Here is a 20965-nt window from a genome sequence, read left to right on the forward strand (position 1 = left end):
ACACACACACGCAGCAGGTACACACACACACACACACACATGTAACACGCATGGAGCAGGTACACACACACGCAGCAGGTACACACACACACATGTAACACGCATTGAGCAGGTACACACACATGCAGCAGGTACACACACTCATGGTTTTATCTCTCTTGATCTCTCTGTTTAAAACCTGCAGCAGAATTCCCCAACACAAACCTCAGACAGAGAGATTTACACCGAGGTCTTTAGTTCATTGACGGTTGGATTCCTTCATGTTCGGCTCTTCCTGGAAGACTTCAAATGTGGTTAGCCAACATCTCGATGAGCTGAAACATGTTGCAACCAGAAGAGCTGAGCACAAAGATTATTTTTTTCCCGGATGCAGGGATGACCACTTTGCAGCAAAGACTGAAACATGTTTATGACGCTAAAGGAAACAAAGATGCGACTGCTGACCCTGCCCCGTCTCTCCTTGCAGCTCTCTCCCTTCCCATTCGACCAGGTGAAGGCGGAGGTTGAGCGTTTCTGCAACGCAGACCTGGTCTGGTGTCAGGAGGAGCACAAGAACCAAGGCTACTACGACTACGTGAAGCCTCGCATCAGGACCACCATCAACAGATCCAAGGGTGTCTGGTAATCCTGCAGCTTCTCCTCCTCAGGTATTGCTTGATGGCGGTTCACACGGTGACCTCTGACCTACATGTTCCAGGTATGCCGGAAGAGAATCTGCAGCGGCCCCGGCAACAGGAAACAAGAACACTCACCTGATGGAGCTGCGGCGCTTCCTGGACACTGCCTTCGACCTGGATGCGTTCAAAGACCAGCAGTAAACCTGCAACCTGCAGCATCTGGAACAACCCCCCCACCCTGAACCCCCACACAGTCTGCACTACTGACTACAGCACAGACACGAGCACAAACGCGTTCTTCAGGTCACTCTGATCAGAGGAACTTTCAAACATGTGGAACCACAGGATCTGATCTGTCCGGCAAACATGCAGCCAAAGCGAACGAGAGAGCAGGCCGGAGCTGTTGTGCAGCATCAGTGCTGTGGTCAGTAGATCAGCAGCTTCCCCAAACACCAGTCTCCTCCACAGCTGCCTCCTCGAGGAGATCACAGTGGAATAATCCCAGCTGCAGCTTCACCAGGGAATAACCACATGTTTCAAGTTTAAGTTGTTGTGCAACTGTGGAGGCAACTGTGCTGTTTGAGGGTTCAGCTGCTCTTTATGAAGTAGAGCCTGAAACAAAAGCGTAAACGCACACCCCTCCTCCCTCCGTCCACACATTCACTCAACTTTTCAGACCAGATTAAGTTCAGGCTCCAGTTTTTCCTCTCTAGTTTTCTGCCGTCATCTTCATCATGACTTCAGGCCCTCTTAAGCCCCGCCCTCCCTCCAAAAAGCTCCTGATTGGGTGCAGGAAAGAAGTTATCACAGAACAGCTCATTAGCGTTGTTAGCGCTCCTCGTTAGAAAGTAATGGGAGTCCTGCTAACAGTGGTGACAGCAGGGTCGCTTTGTTTTGGGGGTTTGCTGATTCATGGAAAAACATTTATAATCGGTCACCACTTCAACACGGAGGTTTTACCAGCTTTGATTTTGAAAGGTATGTGGATAAGGAAATAGGAGCTCCTCCCGCTCCACCTGCACTGCTGATTATTTACGTCCCCCTCAGCCTCCTCTGTCCCTCCACCCTCAGACGAGTGTTCATCTCGTGCCAAAATGCGTCTCACATTTTTAGAATCTTGTTTCCGTGTTGCAGTTAAAGTGGCGACAGGAAATGACAAAAACGACGGTGGCGGACAAAACAGCTGCTACAGGCTTCAAAGAAAATCATTTATTTATTTTCATAAAAGGGGATTGAGGTCTTCTTTGTTATTTTGCTTCATTCAATAAAGGGTTATGAACTGAACTGAAGCCCCGCCTCCTCTGTTTGTTCTCATCTCACAGGAAAAGAAATTCAGGTCAAACGTGTTGAGTGGTTCTGAATCCTGGGCTTTTCATTCTGATTCTCACTCATGTTGACCACATCTTCTGCCCGTTTGAGCTTTTTGGGCTAACAGAAACTTATTCAAAGATTAGAAAATAAACTTGATGGATTTGCATCAAACTTCTTTAAAGACTAAATAAATAAATTGTCAAATTCTGACTCAGTGGATGAAAATAATGGAAAAGTTTTGATCCAGCTGAAAATCTTAAAACACAAACTTCAGTTCAGTTTCAGACACACCCACATTACTGAGACTGGACTTAATAAAATGCTGACATGACAATCCACGTGTGCAGTGACTCAGCAAAAATGTTTTAGAGCTTGATCTGACCTCTTTCCGTGGACCATGAACTTCTTCTTGATTGGTTGGAAGGTGGGCGGGATCATCGGGGACTGTCCACAGTGGAGGGAGGGCTTCGCTTATCTTTATTGGAGGGGTTATGGTGTTCCCATGGTAACTATAAATATGAGTCTCCATGGGATGCAGAGTCCCTCAGGGTGGGGTTCTTGGACCTCTGTCCTTCGTCTGGGTCGGGTCATGATCACATTGGATGTTGCATGTCACAGGTATGCAGACGACTCCCAGGTTTATGTGACTGACACGGAACTACTACGATGCATAAAACTGCTGCTCGGAGCAGACAGACAAAGCCCTGGATTCATCATTCAGCTCAGCAACAGACAATGTGTGTGTTTGGAATCAAGAAGGGAAAAGTAGCGGAGTAAAGGCCAAAAGTCAAGTTTGAAACACAACCGACTCACACCAGAGTTGACATGAAGACATAACTCAACCAACTTTTTAACTTCTCAGTCAAATCCTGAGGCTCAGCAGCTGATCTGTGTCTACATCTACTCCAGGCTGTAACAGTCTTCAGAAAACTGCAGCCAAAGTTTATAGAACTTGTTTTAGCCTGTACTGTTCAGCTGAAAAGAGCCATAAAATGACTTTGTCAGGACTTTCAAATATCCCTGTAACACCAAAAAAATACTTATTTTTATGTTTGTCTAAAATAGTGGTGTCAAACTCAATCACACAAGGAGCCAAAATCCAAAACACACTTTAAGTCGCGGGCCGAACAGGATCAACATTTATTGAACACTCAAAATCTACATTTTTAAAACTTTAAATCCGTAACTTTTTAACATAATTATGAACTGGATATATAACATTACCTGTGATAATGCTAGTGTAAATGCTGTAAGATGAATTTGACCACTGAAGATGCTGAAGTTGAAAGCTGAAAACGCTGAAGCTGATAGCCAGCTAAAATATTGCCAAATTAGCCTAAAAAACTAAAAAAAAAAAAAAAAACTTTTTTAAAACTCTCCATAAGTGTGATGTCTCTAATAGCTGGTGGCAACTTATTCCAGAGTTTATGAGCCAACACAGCAAAGGCACGATCCCCCCAGAACCAGCAGAACACACTGGTCTGCAGAGTCTAAGGACTTAGTGGGGGAGTATTTTAAAACCTGACTAGAGAGATAAGGAGGTGCCGTACCTGCCAATGACTTAAAGTAAAAACAACCATTTAGATTAAAATCAAGTACTGGACTGGCATCCAGTTCAAAGAGGCCAAGATCGGAGTTATGTGGTCAAACTTGCTGCTGCATTTTGGAGCAGCTGCAGTCTGGCTGTTGAAGCCATAGATTCTGACAGGAGCAGGTGATTCCTCTGGAAGCTGCAGGCTGCCACCTGGTGGTCAGGTATGATAACAGCATTTTAATTAAATTTAGTACTTGTGTGAAACAAAAGACCAATGAAGGGGTTTGTTACATTTAGAAATCACTGTTTTGTCTGGAAGAGTTTTGGTTTAGAGAGGATGATCTGCAGGCAATAGATGAGAACATGCATTGATTTAATTTAATTCACTAAAAGGGAAAATTTGGGTGACGTGCAGCACTGCTAGTCCACTGACAGTCGAAGATTAAAAATAAACATTCAAACAAGTAACCATCTGGACTCCTTTTTCTGTTTGAAAACACAACAGTTTCCATTCAAGTTTCTCTGACGGTACTATAGCACTTATCCTCATCTGTCAAAGGAGACGTCTGCGTCTTATTAAGGCTGCAAGATGCAGAAGTGCAGCTACGGATGAAGCAATTATAAAGGAAATCTTGGTTGGTGATTTTAAGGAGGAATTCTGCATGACACACAACTTATAATGAGCTGAGATGCTTTTGTATCTCTCACGGCGCCCGCTGTCCAGCGCTCAGGACAGACACTTCATACCAAGAAGCAAATCTGAGTCGAAAAAAGTATTCCCATTGCAGTTTCAAGAAATATGTCAATTTAGATATGCCACAAAAACCACCTCCTCTAAGCACAAACACTTTTTTTTTAAATGCGAGTTTATTTTAAATTGTGGTATTTCCATTAAGATAATTTATTATCGAAAATCCAATTTGCTAAATTTCATAGTTAATGGAAACACACAGCTAGAGTTGTTTTTTCCTGGTGATTTGATACCTTTTTATTGCCAAACCTCAGTGTGGAGGATACATTTATCTCTGTGTCTCTCTACCATAAACCTTCACCGCTGCTACATAAAAACATTCATCAATATAGGTAATGTCCAGCCGTATGGTTCTGATCCGAGGAAGTGAAGATCTTCATGGACAGAACTTCCTCCAAAATCCTGATTCTTTCTCCTTCCAGTTCACCAAAGACTCTTTTAGCTAATTCTCCAATGTTTATTGACTGTGATCAATACATTCAATCATTGGTTTCTCAGAGTTCTTGATAAAATAATCAAAGCTAACATCAAAATGCTCTTTCATTGATTTACAATCCTTTCCAACTGCGGTCAAATGAGCCGCCGTTCACATTTCCGTGGTCACATCAAGAAGCTCCGTGGAGTCTGGTGGAGATTTTCCAGCGTTCTCAGTCCTGCTACCGTAAGTATTGGATGAAACTCACACCAAAAATCCAGTGATGCTGATTTGACCACAGAAATGTGAACGGCGGCTCATTTGACTGCAGTCAATGTGAAGATACCATCTTCTCTTCTCCAGAACCTGAACTAGACACTAGGAACAGATGAGGGTTTAGTGCATGTGCAGCAGAGCTGTTGATGGAAAGAAGATCATTCATTCAAACAGAGTCTGTCCAAGACAGTTTGATTGATTTAAAAGGAGAAATACTCAGAAATGAAAAAAACTAAATGATTTCTTATTACATTTGTTATCTTTCAGAAGAAAAATGACACACAGACGTGTTAAAAACTCTAAAACAGGATCTTCATCAGAGGAAGACTTTGAGGAGGAGGAGGACACGCGGCGGGCGGCGCTCTCCGTTTAACCATTCGTGTTCCGGGCGTGAACCCTCCGCAGCTGCGCCGTGCGTGTCTCCTGTCGAGGCCGGCCAACAGACGCTGAGACCGGCTGCAGCAGCCAGCCTGACCCGACCGCGCTCCGGCTGAGTCACAGGACTCCTTCTCCGGCTTCATCTGGAATCTTTGGACTCTAATTACGTCCATGGGAAGGTCTGAGTGAGCGCATCGGCTCCGCCTGGGTTCGGATCTTGATGACTCGGAGGCCCCGAGGAGCCCAGCCTGCGGAGCCCCAAAACAGGGTTCGGACACCGGAGAGGAGTGGAGGAGGTAGGTGTCGGCTGCGGGAGAGCCCCACTCGTGTAAACGGTTAGAATGAGGTGTGTTCTTTCGTACAGCAGTCAGCTCCGGTGGGAGTGTGGCCCCACCGGACCGACACCGGTCCCGTTGATCAGTGTTTAAACCCCGAAACCACTCGAATGTTTTGTGCTGAGGGAGAAGCTAGCTGCTGCTAGCATTCCATTGTCACCGCTAACTGCTCCAACATGCTAGCTTAGGAACGGAGCTGCTTTTCCCGACACACGGCTCGCTTTCTCGGATACAAACGGGTGTTCTGTTGTGTCTTCATGTGACCACTTTTACAGAACCAAATATTTAATAATGTTCATCGGTTTTACAGTTCCTGACTGTTGTGATCGCGTTAGCATGCTAACGCTAGCATCGAGACTGCTAGCATTGGTTCTCCTCTGGATCAAACAGGAGAAAATGTTGATCTTTCGGTCACTCGGAGTTCATACAGGACTGTCATGGCGAACACAACATGTTGCAACACTTTATTAATGTTTGTGTTATTATTTTGTCCAAGCCGAAAGCGTTAATGTGTCCTCGCGCTTGAGGGTTGTTGGTTTAAATCCGGCGTACAGGTGTCCCGACTCGCACAGGTGACAGTCAGGGACCGGAGTTCACTGCTGCCGTTTCTGCTGAAAACGGAGCAGATGGAAAAGGCGCTCACGCGTGACAAAGGTGCTAAAGCCCACGCGCTGATGCGCACGCGCTCATCCTAAAGGTGGGAATTACTCAGATTACTCAGCCTCTGAGCTTTAGTGTGCAGGAAACTGCGGCTCTGTGGGAGTCGAACTCAATCACACAAGGGGCCAAAATCCAAAACACACTTTAGGTCGAACAGGATAAACATTTATTGAACACTCTAAAACTACAGTTTAAAAACAGTAACTTTTAACATAATTATGAACTAGATATACAGCATTACCTGTGATAATGCTAGTGTGATGCTGGAAGCTGAATTTGGCCACTGAAGATGCTGAACCAGAAATCACTGAAACTGATTGCTACTAAAATATTAGCTACATGCCAAGTGAGCTGAAAACTAAAAGATAACGGGTTTGCCAAAACAGCTAGCATGTAGCTGAAGAAATAGCTAAACTTCAAAGTAGCCTAAAAATCGGCAATATGGCCTAAAATGGCCAAAACAGCTAGCATGAAGCTGAAATATTAGCTAAGCTCCACAATGGACAAAAATAAAAAGAGTCCTAAATTAGCCAAAACACTTAACATATATGAAATATTAGTTAAACTCCAAAACAGCCTAAAAACCAGAAAATTTGGCTAAATTAACCAAACAGCTAGCATGAAGCTGAAATATTAGCTAAGCTCCAAAATAGCCTAAAAATCTTAGTAAATGCCAAAATGGTCCAAATAGCTAGCAGAATGCTAATTTTTAAAACTTTAAAACCGTATATTTTTAACATAATAATGAATAATAAAGGGCTGCACGGTGGCGCAGTGGTTAGCGCTCTTGCCTCACAGCGAGAAGGCCCCGGTTCAAATCCCGGCTGGGACCTTTCCGTGTGGAGTTTGCATGTTCTCCCGTGCATGCGTGGGTTTTCACCGGGGACTCCGGCTTCCTCCCACCGTCCAAAAACATGCTTTAATTGGTGACTCTAAATTGCCCCTAGGTGTGGATGTGAGAGTGGATGTGTGTGTGATTGAGGCCCTGTGACAGACTGGCGACCTGTCCAGGGTGTACCCCGCCTTCGCCCTTCAGTAGCTGGGATAGGCTCCGGCACCCCCGCGACCCCGAAAGGGAAGCAGCGGTCAGGAAAATGGATGGATGGATGGATGAATAATAAAAAGGCAGGAATATTATTCCAGAATAGATTAACTTAAACCTTACAATATTTTACTCTCCAAAAATATATATATATTGTCAAAGTTATAGAAGTTAGAAATGAGTGCAAGATAACATCGGGCCATTAATAACAATAAAATAAAATAAAATGATCTTGAGGGCCGGATAGAATTACACAAAGGGCCGGATCCGGCCCCCGGGCCTTGACTTTGACACGCTGATCTAAGACCATGTGCAGAAAACTCAGGACTCGTCTGTGAGGAACCAACAGGTAGCAGTAAGGCTGCTTTAGTCCTGAACATCCAGCAGCAGAAGTGTCCAGTTTTTACCTCCCAGCAGTAAAGAAGCAGCGCCTGCTTTAAGAAGAAGAAGAAGAGATACGTTTGCATCTGGAAGTTTAGACTTTAGGTGTTACATATTTCTGTTTCAGACCAAATGTGATCCATAAGTGTTTTTCAAGACAACTTTTCTATATTATTGAACCAAAACACACCTGTTTTAAAATAATAATAATTATGATATATTTAATATTAATTAAAGTTTGATACCACGGCGGTTGTTTTCATCCATCAGTGAGATCTCAGCGGCTTCTGTTCGAAAGCGTCTCATTGGGTCTGCTCCTGCGCTGCATGGGATTGTGGGATTGGGCTTTCAGTAGGGTGGGAGGTGTCTCTGTATTCACCCTTTACATGTGTTTACTGTAGACTGTGTTCTGAGGAACGGTAATGTTTAATCTGCTGCTTTACTCTGCTTTCTAATGCTTACATTAAGAATGAAAACGGAACAAAGAACAATAAGAAAGAGCGGGGACATCTGGTGGCCACCTGACGGCATAGCACCCTGAGAAGAGCGATGGAAGCACTTAGTTGAGAGCTTTTCAACCAGTGTGCTGTGAGAGATGGTCAGGTGTGTCAGGGAAAATGATTCATCAGCTCTGTGTTCATCCACACAGGACCCATTTCACTCTGAGGAATATAAAAAGCTTTTTGTTTTATTTAAAACACTTTGATCAGAATGACCGCACTGCAATTTTGCTCCAACTTTAACTAGTTGCTCTTATTTTAGAAACATTTCCATCCCTTAAATTGTCTCCACCAATCATTCTCTGAGGCCTAATCATACACATCATCAATTTAACCAGTCAGAAGTGGTTAACGTCCTCACTTCTTTGTGTCGTCATGGTTCATGAACATCACATCATCACAGCTGAAGATGAGTTTGGATTATTGATTTAGACAAAAGAGGAGAAACTGATAAAGCTTCAGTGTGTTTTCTCTAGTTACAAATAAACTTATTGTGTAAAAGTCATCAAGCATGTTGTGATAATATTTATTAAAAATTTACCATAGCTGATACCCAAACATGAAAAAAAGTTTTATGGTCTTTATTTAAAAATATTACAAACTCTCATGCTGCTCCCTTTAAACGTGTGTCTGTTTTATTTCCTTGTTGTTCTAATTCACTGTATGTGCCATATTGCATATACCTTACTATTAACATGTTTGAAACCAATTTTAATAGATCATTTAACATTTTTGCTTCATAAAATTAGATTTTCATAAACTGGACCGAAAAATAAGTTTTAAAATGTGTACACCTCCTACAGCCTTTAGTTGAAAATTATTATTGAAAACTATCACAAGTTTTACTGAAATTTTTTTTAGGAAAAACAGCCTTTAAGATTTGTGTGTCACAACTAATACAAAAAACGCACACAGGATCCTAGAAGAACTAGATCATTAATGCAGACTACAGAGTTTGTCTGTTTTTACACTTTTGCTTTCTGGTGTGCTTTTGATATTTTTGTCAAGAAGTGTAAGAAATGCTTAAAAACACTGTAATAGTTTCAGCAGTAAAATCTCAGTTTGGTCCATTTAAGCTCCTGTTTTCTGATCATTATTGACAGAAAACTCCGAACCTACAGCAGATCTACATCAAAGGACTGTGACTCAAAAAGTAAGAAGGGAATAAGAGTCAAAAACTCCAGTTTACTGACCAAAAATGAACGCATGATCAGATTAAATGAGTCTCATGACGGGCCTTTTACCTGTCTTCAGGTACAAACCCACCCTAGGAGAGATCTCTTCTGCTCAATCACACAAAGACACTTTATTCCACCTAAAGCTAAAGAACCGGAACCAGCTGCAGACGTATTGAATTGGCGAGTGAAAACCCAAAGCGTTTCCGGTGAGTTTCAGCCTGTTGTGGTTCTGGAGGAGGAAGACTCTGAATGTTGCAGGGCGACTGTAAGCGGTGAGTCAGCAGGTGACGTCGGGACCAGGGAGGACTCCTGCCGGTCGTTTTCCGAGGTGATATTTTCGTGCTGGTGTTTCCTCATAGCACAGAGGCTGTGCACCTTTGAACCAGCCTGATAACCTTAATGTGACGAAATCCGCTCAGAGCGACTGTTGGTCTGCCAGAAGCAGACGCTCCGCTCTGGCTCTGTGCTCATTCTCCCCAGTACAGCTGATGGAGCTGTGAGGCGTTTGAGGTTCTGCACAGAAGTGGAATAAAATCAGTGGGAGGAAACCAAGACGGTAAAACAGCGGATTTCTCCGATCTTTGTGACTTACTGCTGTGTTGTTGTTTATTTGAAATGTTTTTTTATTCTTGATGCCTCGCCTCAAGAATCATAAAGAATTTGATGTGACCCTTTTTATTTGTTTTGTTTCTAAGGAAAGATATTTTGACTTGAGTGTTGGATTGTGGGGGAGCAGAAGTTTGTTAGTCTGGTGTCTTGAAAGCGTTTACGATTGCGTGCTGATCAGCTGTAAAGAATTCCCTCAGCACGTGTTGGCTTATCACGCCACAATCTGAGAGCAAACTAATATCAGCAACCATGACCATGCAGTTTCTGCGCCTTTTAAAAAACACAGCTTCAGATTTTGGTCATTTTATTAAAAAATGAACATTTAAATTGTGTATCATACATAATGCAGAGATTCTTTATTATCTTTGAAATGTTTTAGAAAAAATAGGGACACATGAAAGTGTAGATTCTTTTTTGTTTTGTTTTCTACTTTGTGTGTAGTTTTTGGCTGTGAGGTCTGGAGCTGAAACGCTGTCGGTGTTTGTCAGAAAGAGGCCAGAGTGAAACTGAAAGCAGGTTTGGCGGGTGGCGTTCAGCTCCCATGGAGCTGCCTGACTCAGCTGGGAGTGTTGGGCACCTGGTGCAGGAGGTTAACGCCTGTTTTAGTGGTAGAGCTGGTTTGATCACACGGTCGTGGAGGTTTGCAGGTTCTGCTTCAGACGGTAAGCACGTGTTGTACTTCCTCACACTGTCCTCCTGTCAGAAGCATTTCTCTTTCTGAGGATTTTTGGTTGGTTTTGCTCCAGAGTTATGAACTTTTATTGGAGGTTGGTTAAAGACAAAGTTCATTTAGTGGAGTGAAACAAAAACTTTTTGACAGGCTATGGAGAGAGTTGCAGCAGATCCCACACCACAAAGCCACGCCCCCTTTAACCAGCGGTGGGATTGTTTAGTTTCCTTCGAGAGACAAACGTGATGGGTGGAGTAAGAAGGAGTTTCCAAGAATCATTTTCTTCCTCGAGGGACCACGCCTCCCTAGAAATGGGGACAGGAAGAAAAAAGAGAAAACGGAACATTTGACCTGTTTGCATCACTGAGGCGGAGCTTCTGATTGGTCCCCGTAGCGAGCCGCGTTGCTGCAGAAATGCATGAGTCTGTGTGTTTTCGTCACAGAGCTGTCTCTCAGGTGACCGTCACAGAGCAGACCAACCACGGTCATTCCCAAAATCACTGTACAGCACTATCAATCAAGCTGGATACGAAGGTGAAAACACGCCGGAATTAGAAACTCCTGGAGTCTCCAGTCCACAATCATGGGGTCTTTGTTCACTATGTAGCTTGTTACAGATGTCTCATGGAGAACTGCTATGCTAGTTTGTTGCCAATAAAGGTTTTATTTTTGTGAAGCAGTTTAGAGCGGATTGAACGTTTGTGATTGGAACAGAAGGTCAGAATGTGGAGGTTCACAAGTGAACATCCAGAACCAGGTTCACATCAATCCAAGATCCTCATGACGGGAGCAGCTGCTACAGGTGCAGCATCAACGGGGATTGTGTGGTTGTTGTGTTGAGCAGGTTCGGCATCATCGGTAACAGAATTCATCCTAACTCTGGATTATTTTCCAGTAAAGTCCAGTTTTAGAACAAACTCATTCAGCTCCATGAATGACTAACATTTCTTCATGTTTATACCTAGAAAAAACAGTAATAGTAATATTTGGCTTCTACTAAAGGGGCTTTGGGCTCATTTGGAGTTTAGCTAACACAACACGATACATATTTTTTAACAAAATGATCATGTATTGGGGATTCTTAAGCCATTTCGCTACAAATTTTTCATAAATTTAGGTCAACTTCAGCGCTCTCATAGATCTTTAATGACATTTCCAGTCTTTTAGGAATTTACCATTTTGCAAAAAGCTTTTGCATTTTCAGTAAATCCCTGCAGCAGTTAGTCAATTGTGTGACCATTTTCAGTAAAAAAGCTTCAGCTTCTTCAGCGACTACTTTCAGCTAAATGCATTCACACTAACATTATTGTAGTTAATGCAACTTTTCTAGTGTAATCTTGTTTTCATACCAGAAACTAAAGAAGGACAGAGACTGCACAGTTCATTCACAGTTGAATAATCTTCTTCATTGTCTTTATTTTTACTTAGTTTAAAGCTAATGATGGTTAAGATGTGTGTTTTACAACCACTTTGCACATGACAAAATAATGAAAAAATAATCGGTGATTAAAATAACCTTTGTGGTAGCTCCAGACTGAATGCAGGAAAAGCAGCTTCACCTCTGTGGCTCTCTGACTGTGTCAAGTGGATTGTTAAGGAGATTAGTTTCTAGACAGACATATTCATTTGATTAATGACATATTCATAATGTGGTCTTGTAACCTGATCTAAAACCTATTTATTTAGAAAGCTTTTTCTATGCATGTAATGATTATGTCTGTGTGTTCACCTGTCACATCATGTGCGTGCAAACGCATTCACCGTTTAGAATTCCAAACAAGATGAGGGATCTTAACAGCATCTCTGTGTCTGTCAGGAGTCGGTCTGTTGGCTTTTGTGATTGGACTCCGGTTCTGTCCACCATGAACCCTCTGAACCACATGAAGGCTGGACTGAGCAACAACCCACACAGGTACCAACACAACCCAGCATGTCTGCATGTTTCAGCTGACTTTTGTGGGAACCTCCATAGAGGAGCACGTCTCTCAAAATCTCTGTCTTCATGTTTGCATGCAGTGTTTCAGGTGGAGCTCTAGAAGCTCAAAGTTCACCAACTGTACAGCAAAGAAAGAAAATGCAGTCGTGTGTTTTTAAGAGGGCCAGACATCCATTGAAGTCCCGCTCCATCATCTTTCCGTGTATTTTCAAAGTGTTCCTGGTGGTCTTTTCATTAAGATGATGCTGTTTCTAGGACATAGTTTCTGCAGAGCGGCAGGAGTTCATTAGGAATTTACCTCTGAGCTGTGGGCAGAACTATTGGCACAGTGTAAGCCTCTCATAATTTCCCATCATGTGTTTACACTCTACCACTAGCTTACAGACCCCCCACCCCCAACCTAACATTAGGGGTGCAAAAACAAATGTGATCAATATCCTCGTTATCCAGACGTACAGTTCTGATCCAGATTCCAGACCAGGAAAACAAAGACGTTCATGGATCTGTCTGTCTGTAAGTGGATGATCAGAATGGAGCGGAGCAGGAAGACTGCGGCAGTGCAGTGGTAGGGCGGTCAACTCCTGATCAGAAGTGAGCGGGTTCAACTCTCGCCTTGCCCGCCCATGTGTCGAAGTGTCCTTGGGCAAGACACTGAACCCCAAATTACCTCTGGTGGGAGGTTGGAGCCAGTGATCGGCAGCGGAGCCACCACCAGTGTGTGAATGTGTGTGTGAATGGGTGAATGGGTCTGTGACTGTGAAGCGCTTTGGGCCCTCGAAGGAGGGTAGAAAGAGCTATACAAGTATACAACATTTACCATTTCCTGTGGAGCATCAATAGTAGCCTCTACATAACAAGTACCGTATTTTCTGGAGTATAAATCTCAAGAGAGAAGAATGTCTAATCAAGAAGAAGAAAACCATATACAAGTACTCTGGAGTATAAGTCACACTTTTGGGAGAAAAGTCTGATGTTTCAGAACAAATCCAACAAGCCCAGCAAAACTGAAATAAATACATAAATACAAGAATACTAGTCTTTTGATCTGTGTAAGAAAAATGTTAAAGTTTAAGAAGAAAACAATCAGATTCTCTTCATGTTTGTTTTGGACTTCTGCTACTGTCAGTAGCAAATACTTGTACTCAGATGCAGCACCCTCTAGTGGTTGTTAGAGGAAACAACCGCTAATGGAAACCTGGTGTTTACTGGGAAAATAACAAACATATGAGCCTATTTATGTCTAAAAAAACACTAATAAGTCACTCCTGAGTATCTTGCACCCCTGGCTAAACTATGAAAAAAAAACTGTGACTTATTCTCTGGAAAATACGGTACAAGCTCCTGATTCACGGCGCAATAAACAATCAGAAACAGAATTTTAGTCTTAGTTTTCTTTAAGCATGTCCTTCCTCATGAGAAACAAAATGACAGAAGAACATTTTAAAAGCACCATTTTCATTGGAGTGGGTCATTAATATAATAAAACTTTAAATGATTTGTCCTCATAAAGATACATGAACAAATACACACACATGTTGTCATCTTTTCACGACATACAAAAACCTTAATGATCCGTGAACAAACTTCATGAGCTGGGCTCTGGTCTGGAGTTATTGGGTCTTTCTATCATAGAACACAGAAAACTATCAGTAGAGCTGCAGCTGTTTGTCATCATGACTGTTAATAATAATCGAGACAATTCTTTCATCGATGCGTCCGATTTTATCAGCTAGTTGAGTCAAATCTGCAAAGCAAGGAGCCCGAATGACAGACCGGGCAGAACTTATGTCCTCCATCTTGGTCACGCTGTTCACCACATGGAGCCATGGATGTCTGGTAGTGACGTCACTCAGTGAGCTCATAGTGAACGCAGCAGCACAAAAACTCACCAGAAAACAGTCAAATGAACGAAATGAGGTTTTTTTTGTAAAAAACTGTGGTCATTTACAAAAATCCTCTCGTGCTGTGTACCTGCAGTGACGGGTCCTACCCCTACGACCCCTCCTCCTGGCAGCAGCCCTCCAATCAGCCCACAGGGTCTCTCTCTGTGGTCACCACTGTGTGGGGGGTCACCAATCCTTCTGCCAGCCAGGTATGACCTAACCTGGACTTTTCTGCGGGTTTCAGGGAGGGGGCTGCTCTAAATCTTCTCTCTGTCCGTCAGGGTCTTGGAGGAAGCGTGATGGGGCCTGGGTCCAACCAGGGCGGGGGCCCCATGATGCAGGGCCCTGGAGGGCCGGGCATGTCCGGTGGACACGGAGGATACATGGGGCAGCCAGGATACGCCGAACCCAACAAGGGCTACGTGAACCCGGGCATGTACAACCGGCCTGCAGGGGGCTACGCTGGAGGACCGGGCGGTTACCCTGGGAGGTGGGGGCTTGTCCTGGTTACTTTTCTGACTCTTTTGCTGATGAGCCATAGTGTTTGTGAATGTTTATTGGTATGGTATGGTGTCTACCTTATTTAGAGTCCACGTTACCCTGAACAAGAGAGAGAAGAGACACGTGTGGGTCTGGAGCCGCGGGTTAAAGACCTCCGTCTTATGCACAGTCAATGGTCACAACCATGTTCTCTTTATAGCAGCATGTCCTCCTCACACAGAGACAATGCTGCCCCCTTGTGGAGCTCAGCTGGAGCTCGTGGTAGAGGGAAACCACATTCCACCATACACTAAATAGCATGACTCAAAGTATCTCACGAGGGATGCTATTTTAATGTATATGCCATATAATATGACAAATGAATTCTTTAAAAAGACAAATCAGACAATGGGATTTTCTGTATTTTTTTCTCCTTTTGTCTCTCGTAATTGAGGTATGATGAAAATGACAGACCTCTCATAACATGTACAATTGATGGCTGACTAAATACGTTTTTGCCCCCCTGTGTGTGAATATGTGTAATATATACTTTAACAGCCTGTTTTATACATTACTGTGCTACAAAAACTGGGTATTATGGGGTACACTTGTCTGACCATCATTGGAAAAAAGAGTTTACAAGCAACATTAATCAGAGAAGACTTGTTTACTCTTTTAAAAAGTCAAAGTCAAAAGGTTGAATGATTTTTTTTATCCTTTTATTAAAAGTAAAATTTCTATTTAAGTTGTCATTTTATGGTCTCTTTTACTATTCCAATTGTCAAAGCAGAATACTATAAAGTAGTTTTTCCTCATATAATAATACATCAATAAAAATGTACTAAACTTAGTGTAACGTTCAGTGAATGACGGTACGGTCTGCAGGCTGTAGTTCAGAAACGGCGCCTCCATCCTGCTGAAGTGTGAGTGCGCCGTGTGTGAACTGATGTCTGTCTGCAGTTACTCCTCCAACCACTCGGGCTCCAGGGGCTCCGCTGACTTCACACAGGCAGCAGCCGCTGCCGCCGTCGCTGCTGCCACGGCAACCGCCACCGCCACGGCCACAGTAGCAGCCATCCAGGAGAAGCAGAACTACGGACAGGTGAGAGAGGTGAAGAAAGTCCTCCTGAAAAATAGAAACTCAAACCCTAAAGAGGAACTGTGTGTCAGATGGGGGCTCCAGCCTACAACAACCAGTTCATGGGCCATGCAGGGCCTCGAGGGCCTCCTGGAATGGGCCCTGGTGCTGCCCCCACCAGGGGTCCGGCGTCAATGGGCTCCATGTATGGTCCTGCGGGGCTCTCACAGAGGGGCCCTCAGCACCCAAACTACGGCCCGGGACCACAGCAGGGCCACCCCAGGCCCCAACAGGGCATGAAAAGGTCTTACAACCCTGAGGTGAGTCCGGGTGGGTTTCAGGTGTTTGATCACTAACAGCAGTCCTCTGAAACGGTCCACTCTGTCCTCAGTCCTTCTCAGGAGTGGCCCCCCAATACGGCGTCCCAGTCGCCTCTGGAGTGAATTTAATGTCCGGCGGATCGATGCCAGGTTCAAGTGGAGCCAGTCCGGCTGGGCCGGGCCAGTACTCTGGGCCCAACATGCAGTACCATGCAGGTGAGGCGGGCTCTGGAGGATCCATGCTATCCTGCTAGGACCGTGGATTGTTGCTTAGATGATCTAAATCCATTCACAAATCCAGCTCAACGATTCAGGAATCGAACCACAGCTCTTACTTTTTAATATAATGTAACTTGAAATGATTTGTATTAAATCTCCATCATTTATACCTTTATTTAGTGCAGGAGATCAGAATCAACAAACTGAAAGAAATACAAAGATTTAGAAGGAAAGAGTGTTTGTCATTTTAACTTGTGCTTAAGTTCAGCATAAATATTAGAAGCATAAACATCTCTGCTGTTTTAGATCATTTAACAACAAACCTGAAGATGTTCTCCACAGTTTTCTATCCTCAAAGTTCAACATTGTTCATATTGGTGCAGAGCCCGTACGAAAAGTTCCCCCCCCCACCCCCCATGGCAGAATCAGCTGATTGACAGTAGCGCCGCTCTGGTTGTCAGAACTCCCTCACTCCTCCATCACATGAAACACTATTTGATGCAGGACTATCAGTGTCCTGGATTTGAATGCAATTTGGACACATTTTAATTTAAAGTAATTTAAAAGGCCAAATATGATTTCATCTATTTGTAAACCTAATAAATATGAACTTTGTACACAGATAAATATGAATTTACTGTGTTCTGATTATGGAATCTTGGATGATTTATTTAAAATAAATGTATAAAAATGTAACTTACATCATCTCCTTCGCGTGACTTGTTTCCAAACGACTAGTTGTTTAAACGCAATGCATTGTGGTCTATATTTGTCAAGCATCAATGCACCCTCTTTTCTGCAGAGACTTCTGGGAAATGTCCAGGGCACTTAATTTTGTAATTGTGGATTCAGACGGTGTTTCATAGAAGCTACTTTAAATAGAGATGATCTAGATAGACATCCTGGTAGTAGAATAGAGAAGAATAGTCTGAAGATGTGTGCGCTTCACTAACGTAACACTGATGCTCATGCAGCTGAATGAAGCATGGATGAGGATTTAACCAGGGGTCAGGAGGAGCAGACACTGATACACAGACCTGTGGTGCCCTCTAGTGGTTGTCAGTGGGAAAATAAAAATCATCCAGCTGGGAAGGACTCCAGCAGACGTGACCCTGAGAGGGTTACAACGGGTTTAGATAACGGACGGGTGGAATATCCTTAGAATGAAACGAATGCATGTGAAGGTAGTGGAGTCTGAGACGGAGGCTTCTCCACGCTCTGCTTAAGCATTGTCACTCATGTTGGGTCTCCGTTCACGTGCAGGTCCTGGTGGTCCAGGCCCCGCCCCCCAGCGCTCTGGACCTTCCCCTTCATATCAGAGCCATAAAATGCAGCTCCCACAGTACCCTGGCTCTGGACCCCCCAGTTCACAGTACTACAAGGTGATAAAATATCACAAATACACTTAAAAGTACCTCAATACTGGAATTCTATTTAGTAACCTTCTGACTTTGACTTACTTTTGAACAAAACTGTTTTTTTTTTTTTTTTACAGCCGGACCAGTTTAATGGTCAGGGTGGAGGTTTGAACACGCTGCCAGCAGGGGGCGCTGCAGGTGTCTTCAGCTCCTTCAACCAGCCATCAGGGGTGAGAAGAATGCTGGAATGTGATCAGACTACATTTGAGGAGGAAGTTTTATAAGCTGAACATAAACTGAGACTTTTGCATGTCCATGTTTCAGCAGCTTCTCTGTAACTTTCAGACATTTCTGGTTCTGTTTTGCATTTTCCTGCTCTCAGGTGTATCAAGGTTACAGGTAAAAAGCTTCTATTTTTGACACAAATGCATTTACCTGTGTGTGTCCATCAGCCGGGTCGAGGGTTAACCGGTTACCCGTCCTCCCCCATCTCTGGAAACCCCACCCCGCCCATCACTCCTGGCAGCTCTATGGCTCCGCCCTACATGTCGCCTGGCAACAGCGATGTCAAACCGATGGCCTCGTCGTTTCTACCCGACATCAAGCCCAACATGGCCAACTTGGCCCCTCCCCCACCCGCAGGTACATAGCCGGTGACCCCCACTGTTTATTTGCTGTGATCTTGTTGGAAAAGGTCACGAGAATCTTTGAGGGAGGCGGGCGACAGACAGAGCAGCTCTGGGGGGGTTTAAAGACCCTCTCCAATGAAAATTGTGTTTTTGGTGATGGAGGACATATATGAAGACTACTAAGCTTAAGACTGCATTTCTGAGTATTTCTTTTTATAAAATGTATTGTTAATCAGGAGCAGAAACACACAATGCCGATGGAATACTTATATTTGTGACATAGAAAATGTCACACTTAGGCTAGCTGGAGGAAACTCGGATGCAGAGAGAGTCACAGGCACATTTGTGGCTGAGACCAAAGGGTTTAATTTGTAAAACCACATATTAAGGCGGACATTAAGCAAACAGGCCAGGAATCAAACCGAGCCGAGAACCTTAAAGGGTAACCAAACCCTAAATTAACTTTTTTTTGTCTGTTTTTATCTATAAATGGGCTTTAAAAGTGCTTTCTGTCGGTCATTGCCAAATTTTTGACAAATTGAAATAAAACTGTTTAATTATTCAAAATATAGTCAAAAACAGTCTGTGTGCTGCCCCCTACAGACTGAACGAAGTATTACAGTGGAATATTGTGATTGGTCAAACCATGTAAGTTTCAGAAGTCTGACATGATCTGCAGCTCCAGTAATGATAACAGTCCTGCCCCCAAGCCCCGCCCCTCTGACTGGATTTTAACATTTAAACAGTGGGTGGAGTCAGCCTCCAACTTCCTGGTTTGGTTACCCTTTAAATATACTAAACCTAATTACTGAAGTGCAGGCAGCTGTGACTGATTAGCAGGAGCCACAGGAGAATGGGCGGAGTCACAGCAACCTGCAAAAGTTTCAAAGGTTTCATATTCCTGGTTTCAAATGAGCAGAGCTGAGTATCGATTAGAATTTCAAGAAACGATACGATTCACAAAAGCCTGGATTGATTCGATTCTTCAGTTCAAATCGATTTAGAGTTTACACATTTATACACATTTGTTTAGAAATACATCAATAATCAACTATATGATTTAAATACATTTATATGAATCTGATCCAGTTCACATCCTGTAAATGTATCAGTGAAATAATGAGATTGTTAATATCATCCAGTGTTCCATGGATTCTCTAAAGGAGAAGTTCTAACTAAAATGTTCAGATCATTAACATTGGAAACATTGTTCTGATTCTCCTGGAGGACGCTTCAGTTTGACCACTAGGTGGAGATCACGCTATAGTATTACACCTTATTCCAGAAGAAGAAGAAGACAGTATGAGGAAAACATTTAAAAAATATTTCCTTAAGAGTTTTTTGAAAATTCATGTCTGTGAGTTTATAAAGATGTTCATTTAGTCAAAATGTATGTTTAGGTCGACTGAGCGTTAGCATTAGCCGCCCTACGGGAAATTCCATTAAACGTTAGCATCAAGCTAGCGGACTTTAGCTTTATGTGCTAAATTGATTTATATTTTTATGAATCTATCACTGATCTATTAAGTTTAGATCGATCAATAGATTTCATTGACCGGGCCTACAAACAAGGGACCATACACACAACACTGAAGCTGGTCAGGGAGGCGTCTGTAGCTTCATGTCATGTCTTGTTGGTGGTGATGTCACAGGAAATATGCAGTCCAGCAACCCGAGCGACGACCTGCGGCTGACCTTTCCTGTCAGAGACGGCGTGGTCCTCGAGCCCTTCAGGCTGGAGCACAACCTGGCCGTCAGCAACCACGTCTTCCAGCTGCGCGAGTCCGTCTACAAAACGCTGATCATACGGTGAGGAGTGCACGCCGCTGACACATTAAAGGATACATTCTGTACGTTTTCAACCGTCAACACCATAATTCCTGCACATTGTTCTCCTTCACAATCTGCAGGAATTATCGTGTTATCGGTTGAAAAGTTACAATAAATCAAAGAACCTTTCACACTGGAGTTAAAGGGTTAATGGTAAAAGTGTACTTTGGTCCATTTTCTTACCGACCAAACCCCAGCGAGAGCTGCATAGTTCCACGACAGAAAAATACCCCTTATTTATGTTTGGATGGACCAGAGGTCACCAACCTGCGGCTCCAGAGCCACATGTGGCTCTTCTATCCCTCCTTGGTGGCTCTGTGGGGGAAGAAAAATAAAATAGTAATTTAAAAAAATTGGAGATTAGCTATTATTTTAGCAACATGCTAACATTTTTGGGTAATTGTTATTTACTGGGGTTTTTAGGCGAATTTAGAGTTTAGCTTCTATTTTAGCAACAGACAAACATTTTTACTAATTTAGTTTACTGAGGAATGTTGTGCTAATTTGGGGTTTAGCTAATAATTTAGGAACATGCAGATTTTGTCTAATTTGTTATTTAGTGAAGTTTTTTTGGG

General features: G+C 43.2%; 2 protein-coding genes across 5 annotated transcripts in view; both read left to right on the forward strand.

Annotated features, from left to right (window-relative positions):
* Positions 1 to 1906, forward strand: part of ogdha (oxoglutarate dehydrogenase a) — a 38160-nt gene extending 36254 nt beyond the window's left edge. The window contains exons 22-23 of the mRNA XM_024260992.2: positions 467 to 621; positions 698 to 1906. Coding sequence (XP_024116760.1) covers positions 467 to 621; positions 698 to 818 — 276 coding nt within the window. The 3' untranslated portion in view covers positions 819 to 1906. The remainder of the gene's footprint in view (positions 1 to 466; positions 622 to 697) is intronic.
* Positions 1907 to 5227: 3321 nt separating this feature from the next.
* Positions 5228 to 20965, forward strand: part of LOC112138441 (zinc finger MIZ domain-containing protein 2) — a 28545-nt gene continuing 12807 nt past the window's right edge. For 2 of the 4 annotated variants that reach the window (XM_036213390.1, XM_036213391.1), the window contains exons 1-11: positions 5229 to 5578; positions 12474 to 12569; positions 14571 to 14685; positions 14758 to 14966; positions 15917 to 16058; positions 16127 to 16354; positions 16426 to 16570; positions 17837 to 17955; positions 18069 to 18161; positions 18384 to 18573; positions 20213 to 20369. In XM_036213390.1, coding sequence (XP_036069283.1) covers positions 12520 to 12569; positions 14571 to 14685; positions 14758 to 14966; positions 15917 to 16058; positions 16127 to 16354; positions 16426 to 16570; positions 17837 to 17955; positions 18069 to 18161; positions 18384 to 18573; positions 20213 to 20369 — 1448 coding nt within the window. In that variant the 5' untranslated portion in view covers positions 5229 to 5578; positions 12474 to 12519. Of the gene's footprint in view, positions 5579 to 9785; positions 9935 to 12473; positions 12570 to 14570; positions 14686 to 14757; positions 14967 to 15916; positions 16059 to 16126; positions 16355 to 16425; positions 16571 to 17836; positions 17956 to 18068; positions 18162 to 18383; positions 18574 to 20212; positions 20370 to 20965 lie in introns of those variants that run through there. The other 2 variants (XM_024260997.2, XM_024260998.2) reach the window with 2 other exon arrangements.

Source organism: Oryzias melastigma, linkage group LG9, assembly GCF_002922805.2.
Source record: "Oryzias melastigma strain HK-1 linkage group LG9, ASM292280v2, whole genome shotgun sequence".
NCBI lineage: Eukaryota > Metazoa > Chordata > Actinopteri > Beloniformes > Adrianichthyidae > Oryzias > Oryzias melastigma.